Below are 23,653 nucleotides of genomic sequence, written 5' to 3'. Positions count from 1 at the left end.
TGCACACATACGTTTAAGCCAGGAACCTGTTTCGTGCAAGCAGCGTACAACCACGTTTGTACTGCTGATATGACAACGCGGAACCTCGAATTATATAGGGATTACTCCACTGGGCTCACCCGTTGGCCGTGATAATCGTGCGGTGTTTTGCCCGGCACGAGGCTCTGTGTGACATTTATAACAGGCGGGTCCTGTGTCGTAACAGTGCAGCAGAGAGAAAGAACTTACGTCTTCGGTCCCACGGCAAAAGTGGTCGGAACCAAAGATGATCTCTCTTTGCGACGAACAAATGTGCCGGGCAGTCTTGTTCCTCAGAGTGGCGATCCCTGAGTAAAGCAAACTGAGTGCTCCCGTCTTCGAAGCGTTATCGCAAGGCATTTAGTGGCCGGCTCACTACAGCTGTTGACGCCCACTGAATTAGCGTGCAGTCGGTGCTGATTTCTCGAGGTAAAATCCTTCATTGCCGCTGCAAGTGACGTCCAATGTTGGGTACACTTTTGCCCGAAAAGGCGTAGAGATATTTCGAGGGACACCCGCCCGAATATGCATACGATAAGCATGGGCACGAGCTTCCACTTATTCGGCAAGACGAAGACTCTTCGATTTCATCTGTAGGGACGTTGACAAACTTGGGAATAAGAAGATCTAGCATCTGTGGTCAAGGATTGTCTCACGGTACCTCACAGCCTCAGAGATTATTCCGGTTCGACGATTTCGCCTAGTCATCGCGATCTGGATTCAGAGCCTCTCAAGCTTGGTGGCCCTTCCAGGAACGCTGGAATCGTGCGAAGGAAACGGGTCATCTCCTCCCTGTGACGTCACTTCCTGTGCAGCGAGAGTGAGTGCCGCTGCCCACAGTGTGGATCATAAGGTGACGGAAGTGGTGCGGACCTTCCTGTGCCAGGACATGCTTTGTCCCGGAAGCTCGACGGCAGGACCGTCCCATCAGGGACTTCCTGGTCGCTCCAGGGGCGGACCTCGAAGACCCGGGTGTTACAGGCACCGTCCGGCAGTGCGCTACAAGATTCGACCGGGTCTGAATCCCGGCTACCGAGACATCAGTCCTCAGGTCAGCATCCGCTACTACAGGTACGTCCCTGCGAATAACTCGTTGGTGTTGTGTGTCTCAGGGTACCTTGAGCACTTAAAACAGCAATCGTTATTAGTTTTCTCGCACCTCGCTCCACAAACTTATGCGCTGCTTGGGTGGCCGAACCACATTAGCCCAACAGACAATAATGGCAAGAAAAGCATGCGGGGCATTGCTATCTTTAACATGAGTGCAGTAGTTAAGACGTAAATCGAAATGAATCAAAATGGACGAAATAGGAGCCTTTCCGCCACTGGGATCCGAACGCACAACACTCGAATTACGCGTCCGATGCCCCATCAATTCAGCTACGACGGAAGATGCTTCCGAGGCTACTTCGTTGGATATTTCTTTTTCCGTATTATCCCTGTGAGTCTTGACCAGCTCCACTCGTAGCCAAGGCGCCGACTGTGAAACGCGTTCTTCCAGAGAGCGTTACTTTGCATGTGATCTTTGCGAGAGGTGGCAGTTGACCAATCAACCCTCTCATGCTAGCCTAAGGCTCTCGCTATGAATGAACGAAAGCAGGGGAAATTTTTTCGAGGGGCTCATTTCTTGTATAGAATTGAACCAATTGAATCTAGCAGAAAGAAAGAGGAAAATAGTTCTTCTTTCGGCTGACCGAGTGACATTGCTGTTTGACGCATTGCTGTTTGTTTACTTATCAAAACAGCTCAAGGGTTGACTTAGAATTGTTTATCGATAAAAAAAAAACGCTACTGCGAAGCTGCATTTGCCATCACCGGCGGCTGGTCGCTGTCACTGGCGGCTGCATTGCTTGGAAACATGCGCGTCTGGATTTATACGTAAAATAACTTGTGTTTGCACTCAGATATTTTCTAAATATATTTTGAAATGGATTGATATGGTCCCCGCATTTATTAGGCCAGATCATCGGCTTCACTAAGAGCAAACGCCCATCAGCTTTAGCGCAGCGCTTATGTCGTCGAAATTGGGTTGGTTGCTTTGTTAGATAACGCAACGAAGACGAATTTACTCATTTGAACACGTAATTGAACTTCAGAAGGGGCCTCGAACGTCTGTTTGCAAGCACGGTTAGCGTGAACACGCGAGCGCGTGCTGTACAATTTTAACAGCGACGCCTTCCTATACATAAACACAAGGCTCGACGCATGCGCGTACATCAAATACGAGACGATTTTACCAACGCGCGCAACGCGTCATTCAAGGCGTTGTTCGCTGACTACACTGCAAACGCAAACTAGCCTAATTGGGCGTTTTAAGGGCTACAATCCTCCTTAATACTACCTTCATCTGGACAGTACTACCTTAGGGTGTAATGAGGTGGGTGTAATAAAGTTCTGCGTCCTCAATTTTACTTCGTTAAGAAATTATGTGGAAGAAAGGAGGTAAATTCACTATCTGACGCCATTCGTCGAATGGAGTTCAAGAACCAAAAAACTCCCATCTCATTTTCTCTGGCATGTTTTCTCTTTTTTTTTTTCTTTTTCGAAGCTTTCCATAATGCCTTCAGTGCTGGCGGGCATGCATGCAGCTGTGCGGGGGAAAGAAGTAAAAGAAAGAGGCGGCATGCTTCAGCTCACTAAAAATCCCTTCCACAGATAGCCCAGAGAAAGAGATATACGAGACCCTCCGAACGGCTGGAGAGGAAACGAGGAAGCCCTTTGGCCTTGGCGGCCCGCCCCCGCCAGGTCAAAAGCAAGCCAGACGAGGCGCTATTGAAGTGAAATGGGACAAAGCTTCGCGCCGCATGCGCGCGCGAAGAAAAAAAAAACAGAAAAAAAGAAAGAAACGTGAGGAGGGAGTCGTTCCCGCGGCGGCGCGATCGTCGTACCAGCGCCTCGTCGTAGCAAGGCCGGCTAGGCCTTGTGAACGCCACTTCTCAAGTGATCAGCTGTGTCGGTCGTGTGTGCGCGTTTTGTGCCTGCAGCCTCACTGTGTTCTCGCCGCTGGATGTGATATGCGTGGTTTGACGACAGTGCGACATGCTGCGCTGCGAGTGCGATAATCGCGACGGCCTGTCGACTCAAGCGAGCGTGCCGCTGTGCATTACCAAGCAGATGATGGGCACCCTGCGTGCTCGGCACAGTCAGGAACAAAAATGGTAAGTAATACTGATGTTCCCTCTCTTTGCGAGCCCTTATCGTCGCTTATGCACCTGTAGATGACCTTCTGCACATTGCGTCGATTGAAAAGTGCAATGAAAAGCAAAAAAAAAAAAAAGAAAGAAAAGAAAATCGGCATGTCAAGCTTGCGAAATGCCCGCCAGCGCACCATGAGCGTGGCATGTGACCCATGCCGTACATTACACGCATGTCATTCATTGTTTCCATGTTACCAGCCGTCATTTATGTACGTCATACAGTCACGTCACGCTATACCAATCTTGGTATGATATCAAGTTAGAGAACCGGACGTGAGTGCACCAGGCTCCATGCCGTAAATGACATACATGTCGTTATTTTCATGTTACTATATGTCATTTATGTTCGTCGCACAATCACGTCACGCTATATCAATTTAGGTGTATGTCAAGCTAGCGAACCGGCCGCGAGCGCACCATGAGCGTGGCGTGTGTACATGACATGCATGTCATTATTTTCATGTTGCCAGCTGTCATTTATGTTGGACGTACAGTCACACTGCACAATACCAATTTTGGTGTATATGAAGCAGGCGAAACGGCCACTAGCACCCCCGAGTCCATGTTGTCAAAATAACGCCATACATGACAAGCGTGTCATGATTTGCATGTTAGAAACTGTCGTTTATGTGCGTCATACACTCTTGTGACGCCATACCTATTTTGGTAAATATCAAGTTAACGAAACAGTCGCAAGAGAACCAAGAGAGTGACGTGTAAATCATGTCGTTAATGAAATGCATATCATGATTTTCAGGTTAAGACCCATCATTCATGTTCTTCATGCAGTCGTGTCATGCCACACGAATTTTGGCATACATCCCATTAACGAAACACCCACACGAGCTATGAGTCGTAGGTGGCTAGATAGATAGGTAGATAGATCCGTTCAAAGTTGTAGAAGTGTTTAACAAATGCTTCGCATTTAAGTCGTTAAACTCGGATAGCAATGATGTGGGATGCACGTTTTGGAACTTCTGTGAATATCACTCATGCTTCATACGACCAGTCAATCGACCCAGGAGTGCGCCCTGATAAAGTTGTTTGCACGATATAATTTTCTTGCCTGCGATAAAGCATGAATGAGGCATGATGCTTTCAGGGAATATACATTACAGCAAAAGGCCACGGTTATCACATTGTCACATGATGGAATGTGCATAAAGGACAACTTTGTTTTCGATTTATTCTTTTCTCCAACTTCATTTGTTTGTTTTAATCCTTCGTCATCGTGTCAATTTGCGCACATTGACATGTGACAAGACCGTGCGCTCTCATTTTGCAGCATCTACCTTGGATGCAGTCAACTACCCTGGACATCTTTCTCCCGCCATGCAACTGTGAGAACCCACCGAAGCACAGATTGTCAGGAAGTGAAAAGACTTTTCGGCAACAATGTTGCATTGCACACTCTGCCCGTCTCCTGAAATAGCATATTAAGGTACATAAGCACTGTGCCTTCATACATATGCATCAAGGAACAGTGAAATAGCATATCAAGGTACATTAACATCATTAGCTTGGATTCATTTAACTAGAACGAATAAATCATGTTAAAGCTATACAATGACGGCCATATCATGTGACAGACATCTGCTAAGTGCAGTGTGTATTGTGAAGCACATGCGTTTTATGGTATTGAATGAATGGATAAATGTTTATTCCAGCAAAATACAGGAAATGGGCCTCAAGTGAAAAGCGACAATGGTAGCTTGAGAAGTGTACAAGGCCCACTAGAGCAAAAAGAGAGACAGAGCAGCGGAAACGTGTGCACGTTCAAAGGCAAAACATATACGCATACAAAAAGAAACAGGAAAGACAAAGCAGAAGAAACGTGCACATTCAAAGGCAAAACACCTACGCCATCTGCAAAGTGACAAAATCAAAAAGGGTGAACATTTACGCTAGTGAAAACAATGAAAATCAGAAAACAGTGAAAACAGAAAAGAAGGAACAGCCATTCAACGGCATGGAAGGAATGCAACTTCATTGGTCACGTATCAACAGTGGAATTTACATGTGCATATTCTTAGCCATTAGGGGATGTGCAAGGCTAATTTAACCGCATTGATATAAGTCAGCTGTTGAGTCTGTTGAACCAGATTGTTGAATCATCTTGTTTATTCCCTCTCGTTAATTTGCTGTTTTGCATTATGTTGCCATAGTTTTCAAGGTCAATACATAGTATCATGACTGTTGACAGAATTTGACAAGGTGAAAGCGCTGTTATTGTGCCCAGGCCTTAGTTTATCCTCACTAGAAGTGCGCTGTTTATTTTTGCCATGGTTCAGTGCCAAGTTGCCCAATCTTCACTCCTAAGCAGAGTAGGTGCGGTTAATCAAGACCTTGCTAATATTCACAACCCTTTTAAAGTGTACTTATAATGATAACTTTACTGACATCAAAAACTACCCACATAATGGTAAACATGGCGAGAGTACACTTCTGGTGGTGTTTCGCATTTTTTTTACATCCGTTTGTTTTTCGCCCTGTGCACACGAAGTGAAACGCTCACAAGGAAATACTTAGCAGCATCTCAATGTTGTATTTATTTCGTGTTTTGACAAAATGTCTGCGATAAGGATAGTCAAGTGCGAATCTTTGGTAAGACATTCATTTTTATGTGTACAGAAATCTTAGTGGACTTCTTTTTTTGTAATTTTCAGGAATACACTTCTGGCAAAGCAGCAAGTGTTGCTTGTCCACCAGTCTGTGTTCAAGACAAGTGTATTGTGGGCATGAGTGTCGGCAGGATTTTGTCTTGGGGGTGCAAGGCAGCGTAACGTGTCGGCCTGGTGAGCAGGAGAGCATTGGTGTAGCTTGCGTGGGGTCAAGTGCTGGTGTGTCTTGATGGCGGCAGGTGCCCTTTGTGCAAACCCCTGCCGACACCCATGATTGTGGGAACACCCTGATGTGCCTCACTTTACACTATGTCGAACAGCTCGTACATCTTACCACATTTAGGCCAACACTGGTATTGATGCAGAGTGTTATGCGCAATGCTGCGTGAAACGTTTCTGATATCTTGTGCATTTGAAAATTTCGCAATGTTTAAAAAGACGCTGAGTGGACCCAGTGTTATTCAGCAAACATAAGTCTTAACAGGGGCAGTTGGGTGAGTTGGTGTATATTCATAGTTAAAGAGGGTGCAAAAAAAATAACAGCACAGAGAAATCAAGGGGACAGGATGACGCGCTACTAGCAACTGAAGTTTAATCGAAACCACAGAAAGATGTAAACACACAGTACGAAAAAATTACAAGACTAAACAATCACACATCCACAGTGGAATGAAGGGGGCAGACAGGACAATGCGCTACTAGTAACTGAAGTGTAATCAAAACCACAGAAAGATATAAACACACATGACTAAAAAAGCCAAGCACATGTTCAACTTCAGTTGTTAGTAGTGTGTCGTTCCGTCCCCTTTGTTGCTATGTGTTCTGATTTCGTTTTCACGTTTTCCTTACCTATGAACTGAACTCCTGACTGTTTCACAGTCTCTATATATGTGAGGTCAATATTTATTCATCCTCATGGCATATCAAGTCCTAGGATCCAATGTGCAAAGCGAGCAGTCACTATTTACAGGAATTTTTTTATTTAGTGCCTGTGATTGCCTAATTGCAAGTTGACGTCGCAGCCATGGTGCTTGGATTATTTTCAATGTGGTAATTATGCGTAAGCCATCAAGTGAGGAATTAAGGATGGACTTTTGAGTTACAGGTGTTACAGATGGCACTAGCTGGCATAAAAACATTGAAGCATGGCTGTACTTGTTATGCATATTAGAAGTATTGGTACATTGCAGTCATGTGATTATGCCGACAAGTTCCCAAGCACACTTCCAGAAATTTACGATGGCTTCCAGGTATCTGTGAGTAAATATGTGCAGCAACATATAAAGGCAACCTTGTAATTTTGTGGGCATTGCTGAATGCTTTTATGCACCTTGGTATGTGGACCTACAGTCAACACCACAGGTCTATTTTGGGCTTTTTTGTAGGAAACTCAACTCCAAAATCATGTGCGACATGTTTTGATGTCATAGGGCAAACTAATGCAAAAAAAAACTGTACAACTGCCTGTCTACACGGTTTCATATTTCCCAAAAGTGATGCTAGCCTTATTGTACTAATTTAATTAGTTGCCTTCGTGTGTAGGCTGACACCAAGTTCCTTGGGTAGCTTATTTTTTTGGATTGTACTCACATACTGGCACGGTGAAGTGCACACGTTAGTGCGCATCATGATGAGATTTTAGACCCTACTTTCGTATTGCTTTACTGCTGTGAATTATGTATAGTGCTTAGGCTGTACTGTATATGTTGTTCCACGTATTCAGTTTTGGGAGTAGGTTCTGTGCACGGCGATGGAAATATATACCTATATCCTTACATTGACACGAGAACTGCTGCTGTTTTGATTCCAATAAAATGTTGCAACAACTGGTTCTTGTATCAATTGAAGTATGACTACTTGCCTTGCATGCAAATTGAAGAAATGAATTTGTGCTTGCAAAACAAATTGCTGAAACACTGCCTGCCCAATGTAACTGCTTGTGTTTTATTACCAAACACATTGAACAGATGATTCACAGATTAGGACACATTGTAGAAGATAGGCAACAGAAAGTTAGACAGAAAGTCATCACTGTGTTCTAACGTAGATTGGGTGATCTTTTATCAATAGTAGCATAATTGAAGGTTGCTGTTGTATATATAAAGTTTAACGCAGTGTGCAGGTGGACGAGGGAGTGCACATATGATAGTTTTTCCAGTTTTCTGCATATTTGCTACAGTCCTCGTGTTTCTGTGTTACGATTGTGAAATTCTGAATTGCAAACAAGCCAACCTCTCTGCTGCTGCGGTGAAGTAATTCAACAGAACCATATTTTCTCAAGAACAGCTGTTCCATTGAGGAAGAGGGTAATGCTTTTTTTTAATGAGTACTGCATCATCTGTCTGAGGGGAGGGCCAAGTACACATGGACGTTCACAAGCAGGGGCGTAGACAAGGGGGGCGGGGGGGTTGGGAGGGTTCAAACCCCCCCCCCGAAATTTTTCTGTTTTGCTTGCTTATATGCTTATATAGGCACACACACATACAAACGCCCGCATGAACATACATAAAGTATGGTTGAACCCCCCCCGAAAAAAATTTCTGGCTACGCCCCTGTTCACAAGAGAGAAGTGCAAGTACATTTTTTTGTGTTATGGGAGACCTGTCACTGGTAAACTGGGGAGGTTGTCCTTGACCTTGGGGCACGCGTTAGGCCTTCGCTTTAACGCGGTGGCGTGATGCTTACCAATAAAAGCTAATTAGTAAGAAATGTAGGTAGTATCCGAGTATGAAAGCAAATAAATACTGAATATGCGTTATAGAGAAGCACTGAATGCCGTGCTAAAGCGTGCATTGCGAATAAGCGCTAATTGCGGAAATGATAAGCGTTCAGCTGCTCAGAAGGCGCTGCTGCCCCTATAGCTGCGTGCAGCTCGCGGCTGTACGCGCGCATTCAACCTGCATTCAACGCACTTTGTGTAGGCGCGTTACAATGTCCTTGTAACTCTCGAATTTTCTGCGTGTGTAATTTTCATATGCGAACGCAGGCGGTCCACACTAAAGGGTGCATTGCGAATAAGCGCTAATTGCGGAAACAGATTTTTGTTCAGCTGCTCAGAGAGCTCAGAGCGCGCTGCTGCCCCTGCGTGCAGCTCGCGGCAGTACGCGCGCATTAAATGCACTTAATGTAGGCGCGTTACAATGTTCTTCTAAGTCGGGCATCTGCGTGTGTATCTTTCATATGAGAACGCAGGCGGTCTTCGAACCGCTCATAACAGCTGCCGCATTTGGACGCGCGCAGTTCGCGGCTGCAGAAATAACGAAAATTGCTCCACAGCATACGCTCATGGAATGCACATACGTTCGCTCATCTGAAGATACCTTTGTCACGCTGGTATTCACGAATTTAGCGCGAGAGAAGAGGGCACACGTTTATAATTTTTCTAGCGGCACGACACGGTGAACCGGAGAATTCGGAGCCGAGGGTGTTTACGTCGATCGGCTCGGCTTGCATGACGCCCCACAAATTATGTATTGACCTTCCGCAAGAGCAAACACACGCCGATGGTACAAGAACAGAAGTTCGAAGTTGTGCCGACGGGTTACCAGCCGCTTTGCACATACATTGGTACATATATAAGCCCACGAAAAAAGCAAGCTTTCTAGTGGTGGCGCTGTGGTGTAATGGTTATAGTGCTTGCTTTGAGTGCGTGTGGTCGCGAGTTCGATTCCTGTGTCGTGCGTACTTGTATGCAAATGTCATGTTTGTGCATGAATACTTTGGTGTCCGTTTTCTATTATGTCCTAGTGATGAATAGTAGCGGGAATTGGCCGGTAAACGTAATATAGTGCCTAAAATATACTTTTTTTTTTTCATTTCGCGACCGCTCTAGGGCCTCGTATAAAAGGAGGTTTTAACAGCTCTCAAAAGAAGGAGAAAAACTCTCAATGCGCTCTGTTCAAGCCCCCAAAATGGCTTACATAAAAACACCAACTTTACCTCCAAAAGGAGGCTTTAAAAGCTCTCAAAAGAACCAGAAAAACTTCCAATGCGCTCCGTTCAAGCCCTCAAAATGAGTTCAATAAAAACACAAATTTACCTCCTTAGTTCCGTCTAATCACTGCCTTAAAGGATGTAAATAAAACCTCCTTTTGAACCTCTTTTCGAAGGGGGTTTTGCGTAGTACCTTTCGGATGCACGTTATGCGTCGAGCCCGAAACTCCCTAAAAGGCTCAAACCCGTTTGCAGTGTACGCGCTGCGCGTGATAGTAAGATAACCGCGCCGCATACGAACTGCTCATGTGCAGAGATTCGTGTCGGTGCACGTAGGCGTCACTGATAGCAACGTGGGGCACGCGCTGCCATATTAACGAGTGTACTGTCGGGATGAAAAGAAACGCGAACAGTGCGGCATCTACGCGCTCCGTTTTTGTTACCTGGCTGGTGATAAAAAGACACTAGAATCATCTGTGATGCATTCAAGGATGACTCTAGCGTCTTTTTATGACCACCAAGGTAAGAGCACGATTAAAGTAAATGCGAATAGCGGAAAACTAGCGCTACCGTCCTGTCTGCGTTTCTTTCCATCGCCCCTGTATATTGTCTGCTTCAAAGAAAAATAAGCTCAGAGTTTGTGGTGCCTCTTGTAAAAGGGGCAAGTATTCCTACGGAGCTCAGTGTACATTGTCACACACACAAAAAAAACTATTCCGCAATATTACCGCCTTCCGTATGTGTTATCGAGTTATAGGCCACTGCATGATGTCATTCCGATGAGCTGCCATGGGAACGATGCTCCATTCGCAAGTGCCATATTTGTGTAGCCTTGCATGAAAAAAAAAAAAAAAAAGAGCCGCCTCAGGCGACACGAAATGTCATACGCTTGGATTCAACACGTGAAAAATTGAGACAAGGTACTCTTTTTGTTCCCAAGTGCTCTGTCGTGTTCGTGCTGCTTTCAAGCTCAAGCCTTCTGCATTCGTTGCGGAAAGTTATCTTGCTCCCGTGCCCCTCATTGGCCAGGGGCGTAGCCAGAAATTTTTTCGGGGGGGGGGGGGGGGGTTCAACCATACTTTATGTATGTTCGTGCGTGCGTTTGTATGTGTGCGTGCCTATATACGCAAGAAAAACTGAAAACTGCATCCTGACGAGAATAGATGTATTCCTTGATCCATCTGTGTTTCGCGCCGCCTCCGAGAGATGGCGTGTTTTTGTCAACATCTCGGACGCATCTTTTTTCTCCAGATCCTAGCCGTAGACGGCTTCGCTGGGAAAAAAAACACTGACTCGGATGACGTCAAATGTATACAGTTGATCGGTCGTGTACGCGCACGAAAAATTGAAACAAGGTACGCTATCTGTTTCCAAGTGCTCGATCGTGTTCGCGCTGCTCTCGAGCACAACGCTGTTGCTTTCGTGGCGTAGCGTATTCCAATAGGTCTCGTGCCCCACAATGGCCACAACAGTCAGCCAGAAAACGCAGTCGCAGTTCAGTTCGGTGCCGCGATGTTCTTTCTTTTTCGCTCTCTGCCAGCCAGCGGGGCCACAACAATTACTCCTCCCGTTAGAGCCGCATCCTCCCAAAACAAAAGGTCACGCCGCGAGCAGTAAAAGACGGAGGACTGTAGCCTGACAAGGATAGATGTACTCCATTGATGGCTTACGGCGTTTCGTTCTTCAGCTCTGGCTTTATTCCGACGGCACGATGTACTGCCCAACGATGAGCGGATCTCGGTACAAAACGCTACGCCATTCCACTGGTCCAGCTATGGGCGGAGCAGGGAACGAGAAGACACATGACCGCTGGCCGCAGACGCAGTTAGTCTTCCGGGTCAATAATGAAAACGTATCACCACCAGCTCGCGGAATCGACCAACGGTGTCATCGCTTCCTTTTCCACTCCCATTTGTACCCAAGGGGACAGTTCTTTCCCTTCCATATCTATTTACTTTCCTTTGCTCCTGAATTCTTGCCTTCCTTCGTTCTTTCCTTTATACTACGTCTTTTTTTTTTGTCTTCGTATTCACTTACATATGTGCGATGCGCGCGTATCGACCAAGTCTCGTCGCCATTCAGAAAAGCTGTAGCTCCTGTAACAATGCTTTCTGCCGCGATTTCTTTGGCGAGCTCGTTTTTGGCGCGCAGTGTTTGTGGGAAACGTCGGCCGATCCGAATTTGACCTTATTGTTTTTTTTTTTTCGCACACCAACGGCTGCGAAGAACGGCTCGCTTATCTGCATTGGGCGTACGTTCGATGATGTCGTCGTTCTCTTGGGCCGCATTACGTGGATTCCACTATCGTGCATATGCTATAGAAAATTAACTTTTGACTTCTTTGGTGCATACACTCTAAGGGAAAAAGAGTCATTGGGTCCCCGTACGCTCGCCTGGGACGACTCGAAGGCGGAAGCAGTCTTTTTCTTCTCTTCTCACTCGATTCTATTGATTTTTCATTGATTCATGGTTTTTGTCTCCATGAAGTTCTCTCTTCCTCTATCTTTATTTCTCTTTCTCTCTCTCTTTCTCTCTCTCTCTCTGTACTCGTTATCTCGCCCATCAGAGTTATTGCATCCAACGCCGGAGAAACGGACGCACGTGTTCTGGGAGAAAAGCAGAAGATGACGATGAAGAGTGCCAGTTCATGATGATGATAATTTTTATCTACGACACACGGCCAACCTTGAGCATAACAGCTCTCCTGTAAAACATATCAAATGCTTCGTAAAAACAATTAGTACATTGGAATTAGCGAGCCACGATTATAAACTTGTTTCTACCTTTCACCAACGCTACAATTCATCGGCTCTGCCTTTGTTTTCCGTGCTTGCGTCGCACATTCTTAGGCGTGACATTCAGTGCAGCAAGATGTATACATACGTTGAGCCGTTGAGCCGCATGCAGGTTTGCATGTGTCGCTGGGATTGTGGCCATTCGCACTAAAATGGCCCCTAAACTACCAACAGATGCTCGCGTGCTCCTCTTCGTGTGTTTTCGGTATCCGCAATGGCCGTCGTGACGTCACTTGTCCGATTAGGTGACGACGCGAGTAGCAGACGCTGTCAGTGGGCGAACGAGAACCTGTTTTCTTCAAGCACTTGAGTGCTTGAAGAAAAGCACTCCTTGAATTTACACTTCGGACGCTGAGGAAGGGAACTCGGAGAGGTGGACAGACGAGCCGACGAACTCGAAGGAAAGAGCTAAACGAGAAAACGCATGTAACTTCACTAGCGTTCGCTGTAGACTCTGCAGACTCGTGCACAACTGGAACGCCAGGAATAAGTTTAGGGGCCCTTCATTGTACCTCCGAATTAATATTTGCGCTAGACGGCGATTGGCAGATGAAGTTGATGTCCCGTACGCGTACGATCCACCAACTCACTTTTTAATGGACTGAGAAAGGAGTTAACACTCTTTCTCTTTCATGCACTTCCGGTCGAGTGCTTTTTTCCGGCTTTCCGAATATTCGAGAAAAGTGTTCTGAAAGATAACACTAGTACGAGAAAGAGAGAAAGCGATGAACCTTTATTTGACCAAAAAGATTCGGGCACTAACTATGGCGGCTGAAAGAAACGCGAGCAGTGCGGCATGTATATTCCCTGCTGTTTCGCATTTCATTTCAAGCGCTTGCAGCTTGGACGGTAATAAAGAGGCAGAGTCGTCCGTGATATAATCAAGAACCACTACAGCATGTTTTTATGGCCACCATGGTCAGAGCGCGATGAAAACAGCGCGCTGCGCTGTTCGCGTTTCCTTCAATCCCCCCCCCCCCCCCCCGCCATTGTACGTCTCAAGGTCCCCGCCTGCGCTACACGTTCATGAGTTCATGAAGTTCCATGAGGTGGGTGGCCCAGCGCAGCAGGGTCTTCCGTTCCTCCAATGTTGTCAGTGGCTCCGGGTTCCGCGGGAGAGGGTCCGCAGGACACTGAAGGAGAATGTGGGTGAGGGTGGCAGGGGTGTGGGTATATTGGGCACAGGACTGGGTCTATGCTTGCGGGTGCATACGGGAAAGGAAAATAGGTGGAGGGGGTGCGTGTCTGAAGGCGGTGCCATAAAAAATTTCGGGACTCTTGACCTGCGCCTTCAGGAGTAAAACGCGATAGCATAATCCGGGCCCGTTCGCATCGCCTTGTCAATCGCTAGCCTGGCTTCGCTGAGAAGAATGAGAACCATCGAATGAGAAGAATGAGATTGTTTTCGCATTGGAGTCGTCTTAGACAAATGCATAGGGACCGGGTGACCTTTTTTTTTTTTGTATCGTTTCCTTGATACTGCTCTTTAAAAGAGATCGAGGACACCAGAGAAGCAAACGGAATACGAGTCGCGGGTAAGTTCCGTCTTCCTTGTGTCTGCAAATTAAAGACATCTGAGAGCACAGACGTCTGGAAATGTGAGATAGTACGTCAGACTTCGTCTTCTTTGTTCCTTCGCGACCTTCTCCGTCGTCAAGGTAAAAGAGAAGTATTTGCATTGGAGCTTGCTTTCTAACGATATCGTTCAGTTCGGAAACAATAGCGGCATATTTTTAAAATTTTATTCCTGGAAGTGGCAGCTTGGGCCAAGAAGGAGATAAGTTAATCTCCGGGCAGGTGTCATGTTTGTGCAGAAGCTTGAGGCGCCTCTTGCAATTATTCTCACTTGCTTGCTGTTTTTTGCATTTGCGTATATGTCTGCGTATATGTCTGCATATATGTATGCAGTTCATTTTTCATGGATCAGATGATTAATGAGTCCTAAGCACACGTGGAAAGGCACAAGAGACATCTATTAGAGATTTCGACCGGTCTTACTCATTTCTCAGGAGTCATGAATTGCAATTTTTTCTCAAAAATAGACCGTTTCGCGGTCGAAACGTCGAATAAATACATTTTCTTTGTCTTTGTATGTGGGCCTACGCTTATTAGTATATATATATATATATATATATATATATATATATATATATATATATATATATATATATATATATATATATATATATATATATGTGTGTGTGTGTGTGTGTGTTGTGTGTGTGTGTGTGTGTGTGTGTGTGTGTGTGTGTGTGTGTGTGTGTGTGTGTTTCAGTAATCGTATTAGGGACAGCCCACTGGAGTGCCATAGTGGAAGGACGCGGTAATGTAACGATTTTCCTATTTTGTGAAACTAAACAAAAGTTCAAAAAAGGTGGAAGAGGACATAACGATTAGTATTGAATGGTATAAGCAAAACGTGATAAAGATTCATTTTATAAATCCGTATTTTACTTATTGTGGTTCAATAATGCCCACCTACTTGCGGGTGCCGCTCTGCTGAAGCGAAAGTTGCGGGTTCGATCCTGGCCGCGGCGGTCGCATTTCGATAGAGGCGAAATGCTAGATGCCCGTGCACTGCGCGCTGTCACGGCACCTTAAAGAACACCAGGTGGCCGAAATTTCCGGGGTCCTCCAGTACGGCCTGCCTCATAACGATATCGTGGTTCTGGCACGTGGAACCTTATATATTAATTTGTTACACCTGCTCGGGCCTGTCAGGTCTGTTGTTTTCTAAGGTATTTATAAATTACTTATTCTAATAAAGCACGTGCGCGACCGAAGAGTGTTCTTCGGCCCTTGAAGAAACATGAGTGTAGGTAGCGCAACATTTTACTAATTACGGATACAAAAAATACAAACCACAAGCACTTGTCCTTTTTTGTATCCGTCCTTAGTAAAGTGTTGTGCCACCAACAATGACGGTTCATTACCAGCTAGCCTAATAGAATTGTCTGTTAAGTTAAGGAGTGAACTCCAATTTATTACTACTGCTTGAGCATATCAGGCCTGAAGTTTTCTAAGGTAACATAAAAATAATTATTCCAATAAAGTGTGTGCGCCAACCAAGTGTATTCTACGAGTCTTGAAGAAGAGCCTAATCGGACTGAGATGCTTGCAGCGAATGTAATGGTATAGGTGTTCGTACAGGCCTTACAGGGTCAGCCCCTATTTCTGGCCGCGAAGCAATGGGAATGCCTTAGGTTGCACGAATGTACTGTGCTTACGTGTACTGTGCCGATCCTGGCGTCAGCTCCTTTGGGGATATAGCGAACATAGCCAGCGCAGGAAAGCCTGTACCGCAAACCCTCTGGCAGCGATCGGTGCGGTCTGCAGGTTTCCGCACGTCGACATTTTTTTTTTTTTTTTTTTTTGCGAGGCGTAGCCGTATGTCCTCCGATGCTGCTTGCATCACGTCATCATTTTTGCACCGTATATAGTTGCACGTATGCTGCTAATGCTGCGGCGACGCGCCTGCTTGTTGGAAGGATGAAAAGGTGCGCGTCACGTGATGCGTGACGCGCAACTGTCCTGTGTCATTCCACCTGTGACAGCCCAGCGCGCTGGATACCTCATTTTTTCGTACAGGCTTCTGTTTTAATTGCGGAGCAGCTTAAGGGATCGCCCTATCGTCTCATGTTCAAGTATTACGTTACATAATTTGCGGAATATGTATCAAGCGGGAGCAGGTCGTCGAACGCTGAGATGTTCTTGTAAGTGTATTTCTTTTTGTTTTTAACTGCGGGGCAGTTTGAGGAAACAGGCCTGTCGTTGTCTCATGTCTAGCGCTGGCGTCACGTAGGTCCCACGTTTGAAACGCATAAGCCGAGCAGGCTGGACGCTTGGAACGCCAGCGCGCTGTTTCCCGTGAACACTAGCGTCGCCGAAGGGCTAATGCGTCTGTCCGAGCCAGCGAAGAGACACCGAGAGGCCAGCGTCCGGGGTTAGACGCACCACGCTCGGAGGAGAAAAAAACTAAAAAACAGTAGAAAGGACACCATATAGAAAAAAAAAATACAATCGCAAAACACATCAGATAATCACAAAAAAAGAACACGGAACGTATAAAATACCACATAATCACACCAAAAGAACAGAAAAGAGCTCAAAGGGGCAGATGAAAGCAAGAAAAGAACACAAAATAACAGAAAAGAGCACATAAATACAACATAACACAATTTTGGGACGTTAAAACCCCAGATATTATTATTAAAACATAAACACAAGGAAAACACAGGCGAAATAAAAGTTGTTTTCATTCAAAATAAAAGTTGTTTTCATTCATTCATTCATTCATTCATTCATTCATTCATTCATTCATTCAACACAGGCGAATAAATGCTCCGCGGTTCGTACAGCTTTCACTGAGGATAGAACTGGCTTTGATTTTTATATTCTACGGTTATCTACGCACGTAACGACTCTTGCTTTGTCATTCTCCTCGCTGTTTTACCACCAATATTGCAAACGTTCCTAGCTCACGTCAGCCGCTGAACAGTTAATTGCTTCCGTCCACGTTGAAATAGAGAGCCTACGAAAGATGCCCGCCAAGCTTCCACAGGTCTTGTTGGGAGAATATTCTGGCATCTTATCAAAAATATGTTGTGCAGTTTGTGGATTTTTCGCACAGCGCTCGCACCCCTAGCTCGTCCTATTGTGATAATAATAACATCTGGGGTTTAACGTCAGTAAACCACTATATGATCATGAGAGACTCCATAGTGGAGGACTCGGGAAATTTCGACAACCTGGGGTTCTTTAACGTGCACTTAATCTAAGTACACGAGCCTCAAGCACGTCCTATTGTAAATACAATAAAATTATGACGCACAACGTATAGTGGAGAATTCGGCGTTAATTCTGTCCAACTGGGGTTCCTCACGCAGTCGTTTTCCTCTGTAAAATCTGTAGAAGAAAGCGCCCCATATGAGGCGTGTTGTGATGTCTCAAGATAAGAAGAAATATTTGCACCAGCCTTTCCTTAAACACGTTTAATATTAAAAGAGAGACGAAACATTCCTCGAACAGTCAGCTCATGCTCTGCTGCTCCGAAGCATGCATTAAAATGGCAGTCAGTAGAAGCAATAAGCTTGCCAACAATACTGATAACGCTTGCACTGCAGTACATAAAAAAAATTCTGCCAGCTCCTCGCTGTGAAAACCATCGCACAGCGATGCTGTAAGTGCGCGAGTCTATATGATTGGCTAGCGAGATCATGTGATGTCTTCAATCCGCCGCTAGATTTCAAAATACGCGTCCTTATACATTTCCATCGTCATCATAATCACTTAGAGCGTAAGCATGATAATTTAATTTTATTTATTTATTTAATCACTTCCCCCTCTAGTCACGTGACCGACCTGCGTGACGACTACTACTACTCTTACTACAACAACAACTACTACTATGCCGACGACGGCCCATGGTACAGACCTTTTCACGGAAGGCTCCCTGGGCACCTCCATAATCCACCTTGGGCTGTGCTAAAGAGGCGTGACTCCTAAAAAATGTACTGCTTAGGCTGTGACGTCAGCCTTTGTACTCCCGTCTCACAGTCCAGAAAGGAGATGTTCCTTCCCTCCAATGAGAAGGTCTATACTAATACAGCTTCTGTGTAAAATAATAAAAGGCTGCGTTAATTTAAACCAGAGCCCTCGTCTCTTAGAAGAGATGGAAGCTAATAAATGGATGACAGGTGGCGAGAGGCCTATGATCCCGTGATTCTGCATTGTGTACTACGTCCCAGGGACGTCTCTTACATTGGCTGCGTCTGCTTCAATCTAGGGGCCTGATCGTCAAAGGACGAGAGGTATGGTGTCCTTCGTGAACAAAAACCGAAACCTCAACCAAGAATTCAGCTTCAAGAAGCCTTCGAGTCTGAGGAGGGCAACAAATACAGAAAGACACGTCATCCGAGATTACGGCTTGATGACGCACGTCATCATGACGTAAGAGATTCTAAAATTGTGACGTCATTATGGTGTTACCATGATGCGACTACGATGTCACATGGTGACGTCATCCGACGCCATCGTCGCTTGGTCAAACGCGGGCCGATCTCGGAGGCAGTGCTGCATGACCACGTGAGGTGCAGAAAGCTGCGATGCCTCGGATCCTGGAGGCAGTGCAAATCCAAGTTAGGTGCAGAAAGATTTCGTGGAGGGAGGATGATCAATACAATTGACCTGAGAAGAAGGAAAAGGAGATGGCTTGCCTTCTAGTCGTCTTATCAGAACGCATAAGGGGCCCTGTGAGTTTTCATATCCATTGTCCCTTTGTATGCCTTCTGCTCTTTGCCATTCCGCATGCTTATTCTCTAGAACAGGCTTAGCCGCCATGCTCCGTCTTATAGAGGCCGACCAAGGTCACCCCTCAATCAGTACTTTTTTTTTGTCGTGTTGCAGCGCTATTCTTTCATACCCAAAATGGGCCGTGTCTGGACGAATGCATGCCTTCCTCTCATGGCCCTCTCCCTCTTTTCCCATCATTCCCCGTCGGTATTACGCGGTCCCTGTGATTGGCCGTGTTCGACCAAGTCGATTGTGTGTTTGGACGTTATGGTTTCCTTATTCGGTCCAGTTATTTATTTCCCGATTCCCAACGAAGTGGTGGCCCTGAACGAGGTACAGACAGTAAGCGGGGTTTCCTGCGTTCGGGGTGGGAGGCGGAGCTGCCTTGGGGTTCGTTTCTTGTATATTCGTTTGTGCCTTCTTCGGAATCAGTACTGTAGTCACAGCCCTCATATAGTTCTTGTGCTTATATATTCTTACTTTTGTTGTCAAGGGAACGCCTTCATCAACTAGAACAACTTAGAGCTGGGCAAACATAACTCCCCATAGAACCTCCCAATACGAAAGAAAGGGGAGCGCACCGTCAGCAGTTCGTAGGATTCATGATTCTATTTAGCTCCTCCACTATGTCTGTCTGCTCCCTTCAATTCACGGTACCGGGTTCGATCCCGACCGCGGCCATAGCATTTCGATGGAGACGAACTGCTAGAGGCCCGTATACTGTGCTATGTCAGCGCATGCTACAGAACACCAGGTAGCCAAATTTATGGTGCCCTCCAATACATCGTGCCTCATAATCATACAGTGCGCTTTGGCACGTGAAACCCCGTTTATTACTATTATCCCTTCAAATAATTGTGCGTAGCTTCGTACCAGAACATAACCTCCAACTAAGGTCATTGATTTAGGTTCATGAGCGCAAGAAACGCAGAAAAGCTTCTCGCCTTGGCACCAACTGAGTATTGATCTCTAGTTACGACCAGACGCAAGTGTTCAACTGCTATTGCCCCAGCGGCCAATTTTTTGATGCGGAGACGAAATACACTAGCATTTGTGGAACTGACGTGCGCGTTAAAGAACCCAGCCATTCAAAATCAGTTAACTGGCTAATACTACGGTATTTACAGCAAAGCGCTGCGCATCTTCAGGACGTTTCAACAGGGAGCTACTTCTTAAGCTAACCTAATCAGTTTCTGCCGTGTAATCCTGTAATTGTAAACAATTGTTTATACATCTTGAGGCAGAGCTATGCGGCTTTTTCAGGAAGCCAACATTTGTTAGTCAAAACCACATAAAATGGCAAACAATTAATAGAGCTAGGTAATCATTATATTGAGTTAATTCCAATTTTATTCAAATGTAAAAATGATCAGGTAAGCAATGTAAGGTAAATCAATAAGTTAAAAAACGTAAATGAATGTGGAGAAAAGATAAGTTTGCGCATGTGTGTGCCGAATCTGCAATATACTGCTTCTACTGCGGACGTCTGACGGTGAAAAACGTTCATCCCACGCAGGTGCCAGTTACAGCAAGTGTAACATTTCTTTTGCAAGCGTTCTGCAAAGGAATTTAAACGCCATTTCCCGTTGCTGAGAAGATGCAGAATCAGATATCGTTCAAACTACGAGTCACCTGTCTAACACATTATTGGACGAAAGTGTGCCCGACAGGGAGGAATAGTGTAGAATGAAAGGCAGGGATGTTAGCCAGTTTAGGACAAACCGGTTTGCTACCCTACACATGGAAACAGGGTGGGGGAGATTGAAAGATGGAGAGGAAAGGACAGCACATAACACAGCACATACACAGTCAGTCACAGTTCGTCACTCTTGCGTGGTACGTCACTGACACAGCCGGTTGTCCAAGTCCGTTTATTTAAAAAACCTAAGTAGCGCCTTTGTCGTGTTCAGCTGCTCGATAAAGATTTATTAAATTTAAACGCAATAGATCTGCAAGAAAACGATGCGGCGCTTGTTTAGTGAAGCGTAAGTCGAACGTGTTTAGGGCTGTATAACGAGCCACTCGAACCTACAGACTCCTTTACAAGCTTCAGCCTTTAAGGAAAGACGCTGTACTCGAGTTGCAAAAAAAGTTCGTCATGCGCAATCATCCGCTTATGCGCTTCATAAAGTACGCTAATCATTATAGACAAGCATCCGAACGTGCTCAAGTACCACCTTGTAGAGCACGGAAGGCTAGTTTTGTACTCTCGACTGCTTTCGGGGCCAATAACGTCACCGTCTTGAGATTATTCACCTACGGCTGTTAAGAGACCGCCCGGCCTGAAGAGGTTTCGTGTTATAATTTGCGTCTTTATTCGTTGATTCTGCTAGAAAATGCGGAATCATAAAATCTTTCTCTAGCTACGGAGAGTTTCGAGTTCATTACGGAGTATTACGGAAAGTTCCGAGATTAAGCATTCGAGTACATGCAGAGAGTGCGGGGCGACCTTCTTTCATGATTCCTGAATCGCTGTAGGGCCTCCACAATTCTTGAAGCGCAGCAAGGTCAGTATATTGAATTCAGTGGCTACGACTACCTATCGGGGTGGTCACGGATAGGTTTTGATCCATACTTACCTTCTCGTGTGGTGTTGTATGGCATGTCGATGCATGTTGCGGTGTGGTGTGGTGTCATGCGCTGTTGTGTGGTGTGATGCGGTGTGGTGTGGAATGGCGTGGTGTGTGTGTGTGCGTGTGTTGCGACGCGTGAGATGTGTGGGATGTGCAATGACGATCGATCGTTGCATTCCTGCGGAAGGGACAGGATCTCGAGCGTGACTGACACATTACACCGATGATTAGTACGGTTTTAGATGCGAAGTATCTTATGGTGGAGCTCAATCCGGTGGTGGTGGTGGTGTGCGACGTGACCACCCTTACTGCGCATGCGCATACCCTCTCCCTCCCCCTCTCCACCCCTCTCCCTCTCCAATTCCCCTCTCACCTTTCCCTCACTCCCCATTCCCTCTCCACTTCCCCTCCTCCTCTCCACTACCCCTCTCCCATTCATCTCTGTCCCTATCCCCTCTCCACATTCCCTCTCCCATCCCCCTCTTCACTTCCCCTTTCCACTCTTCCTCTGAAACGCGCGGGCTAGACATGCCGAAATTCTCTCCTGCGCAACGCCGCGATGAGCATCAGCGCATGCGCGTCCCCTCCCCCTCTCTCTCTCCTCTCCTACGCTGCCCCCCTCTCGCACGCCTGCCGACCGCGTTCCCCGCTCGCCCTGTGAGAATTAACGGCCAGGCGAGAGGGAAGACAAGACGCGCGTAGCGTTCCTCTTCGCGTTCCACGACGCGAGGTCGGTAGCATGCCCAAAGAACGCCAACGGAACGCGATCGTGCAAGTGCTCCGGCTTCGCCTCGCCTCATGGTCCCCTTTAGGGGGAAATGGTGTAATTTTTTTTACTTGTTTTCCTTCTACGAGATGATGGTCATTTGATGTTACGAGCGAAACGCTTTCTTGTTCAGCAAGGCAAATAATGCCTTTTTTTTCGTTAAGCCACACGCGGTGGAGCAACCGCGATCTGCGTTTTGCTGCGGATAGCTGTCGGACTTACATCTGTAATAACTATACGGTAAGAGATTATAAGCTTGTTATGGGAGTATAATGTTAATAGTGCGTCGCAACTTGGTGCATGTATCCCGCTGTAAATGGAGACACTGTCACTGGCCGGTATATCTCAACTTAGAACATGCAGGTATCTATGTTTAGCTCACACAGTGGTAGCGACGTGACCAACAGAGGGGTGTAAGAACTTCAAACCATGCGCCTTCATAACCCACCCCTTCTTTCGTCGGATCAGAGCCAACGATTTCTTTATTTGAGCATAAAAAAACTTCGCTTCACTAAAAGTCGCATGGTCCCTTATGCGTTTGCCTAGAGACGGCTCGAAGGCGAAAGCCATCTTTTTCCTTCTCCTTCTTCGTCGATCGTATTGATACCCCCCGAAAGCTTTCTGCGGCTACGTGGTTTTGCACTGCCTCCAGGGTCGGCCCATCTATAATCAAGCTATGGTGTCATGTCACGACGTCGTTATGTGACGTCACGTTGGGTGATGTCATTATGTGACATAACAGTAGCGTCACAAATGTTGACGTTCTTGTGACGTCATAGTGACGTCACAGATCATGCGACGTTCCCTAACTTCATGATGACTTCATCAAATGATTATTTTTTGCATCACTTTCACTTAACGCCGACTACGTATCCCATTTAGCGTTTGATGAGGCATCTAAGGCTTTCACCTTACTGACATTAGCACTAACCTATATTTATATACATTGACTATAAAAGAAACTTCAAGGTCATGCATCTTGCGTGGGCAGAGAGGGAAAAGGGCCACTTGACCAAAACCCCGACATTTCACGCCCTCGTCACCTTGTCCTTGACGCCCATGGAACTTTCCATTTTATGCTCTGCACACAATATCGTTGTCGAGAAAAGTGCAAACAAACATCCGGCGATCGTTTCATTGCTTCTTCGGCGCTTGTTTCGAAGAGACAGACTTCGCAATGTCCTGTGACGTTCATCCGGCTCTGCCCTCGAGCACTCCCCCATGGGAGTCTGACCCTTCCTTGCGCATATCGCAACGACCACTTCGCTCTCAACAGCTGGGTGTACTCTCGGCTGTTCCGTTTTAAGCGCCCGAGCGGACGGGCCATTCCCTTAAGACCGTTAGCTTGCCGCGGTTTCGCGCGCTAGCGAAGAGAGCAGGCGGCAGTCTCTCTTGCCTCTGCAACCTCGGCAGCCATGTACGATCAATACCCGCTGGAAGCGGTCAAGTGACTGAGGAG

General features: G+C 46.1%; 1 protein-coding gene across 1 annotated transcript in view; it reads left to right on the top strand.

The window, feature by feature from the left end:
- The first annotated feature begins 659 nt into the window (after nt 1–659).
- Nucleotides 660–23,653, top strand: part of LOC119401738 (eye-specific diacylglycerol kinase) — a 604,253-nt gene continuing 581,259 nt past the window's right edge. Inside the window, exon 1 of the mRNA XM_037668684.2 lies at nt 660–1,089. Within this exon, the coding sequence (XP_037524612.1) occupies nt 908–1,089 (182 nt within the window). The 5' untranslated portion in view covers nt 660–907. The remainder of the gene's footprint in view (nt 1,090–23,653) is intronic.

This window comes from Rhipicephalus sanguineus, chromosome 8 (genome assembly GCF_013339695.2).
Source record: "Rhipicephalus sanguineus isolate Rsan-2018 chromosome 8, BIME_Rsan_1.4, whole genome shotgun sequence".
NCBI lineage: Eukaryota > Metazoa > Arthropoda > Arachnida > Ixodida > Ixodidae > Rhipicephalus > Rhipicephalus sanguineus.
This window is presented reverse-complemented; position numbering and strand designations above follow the sequence as displayed.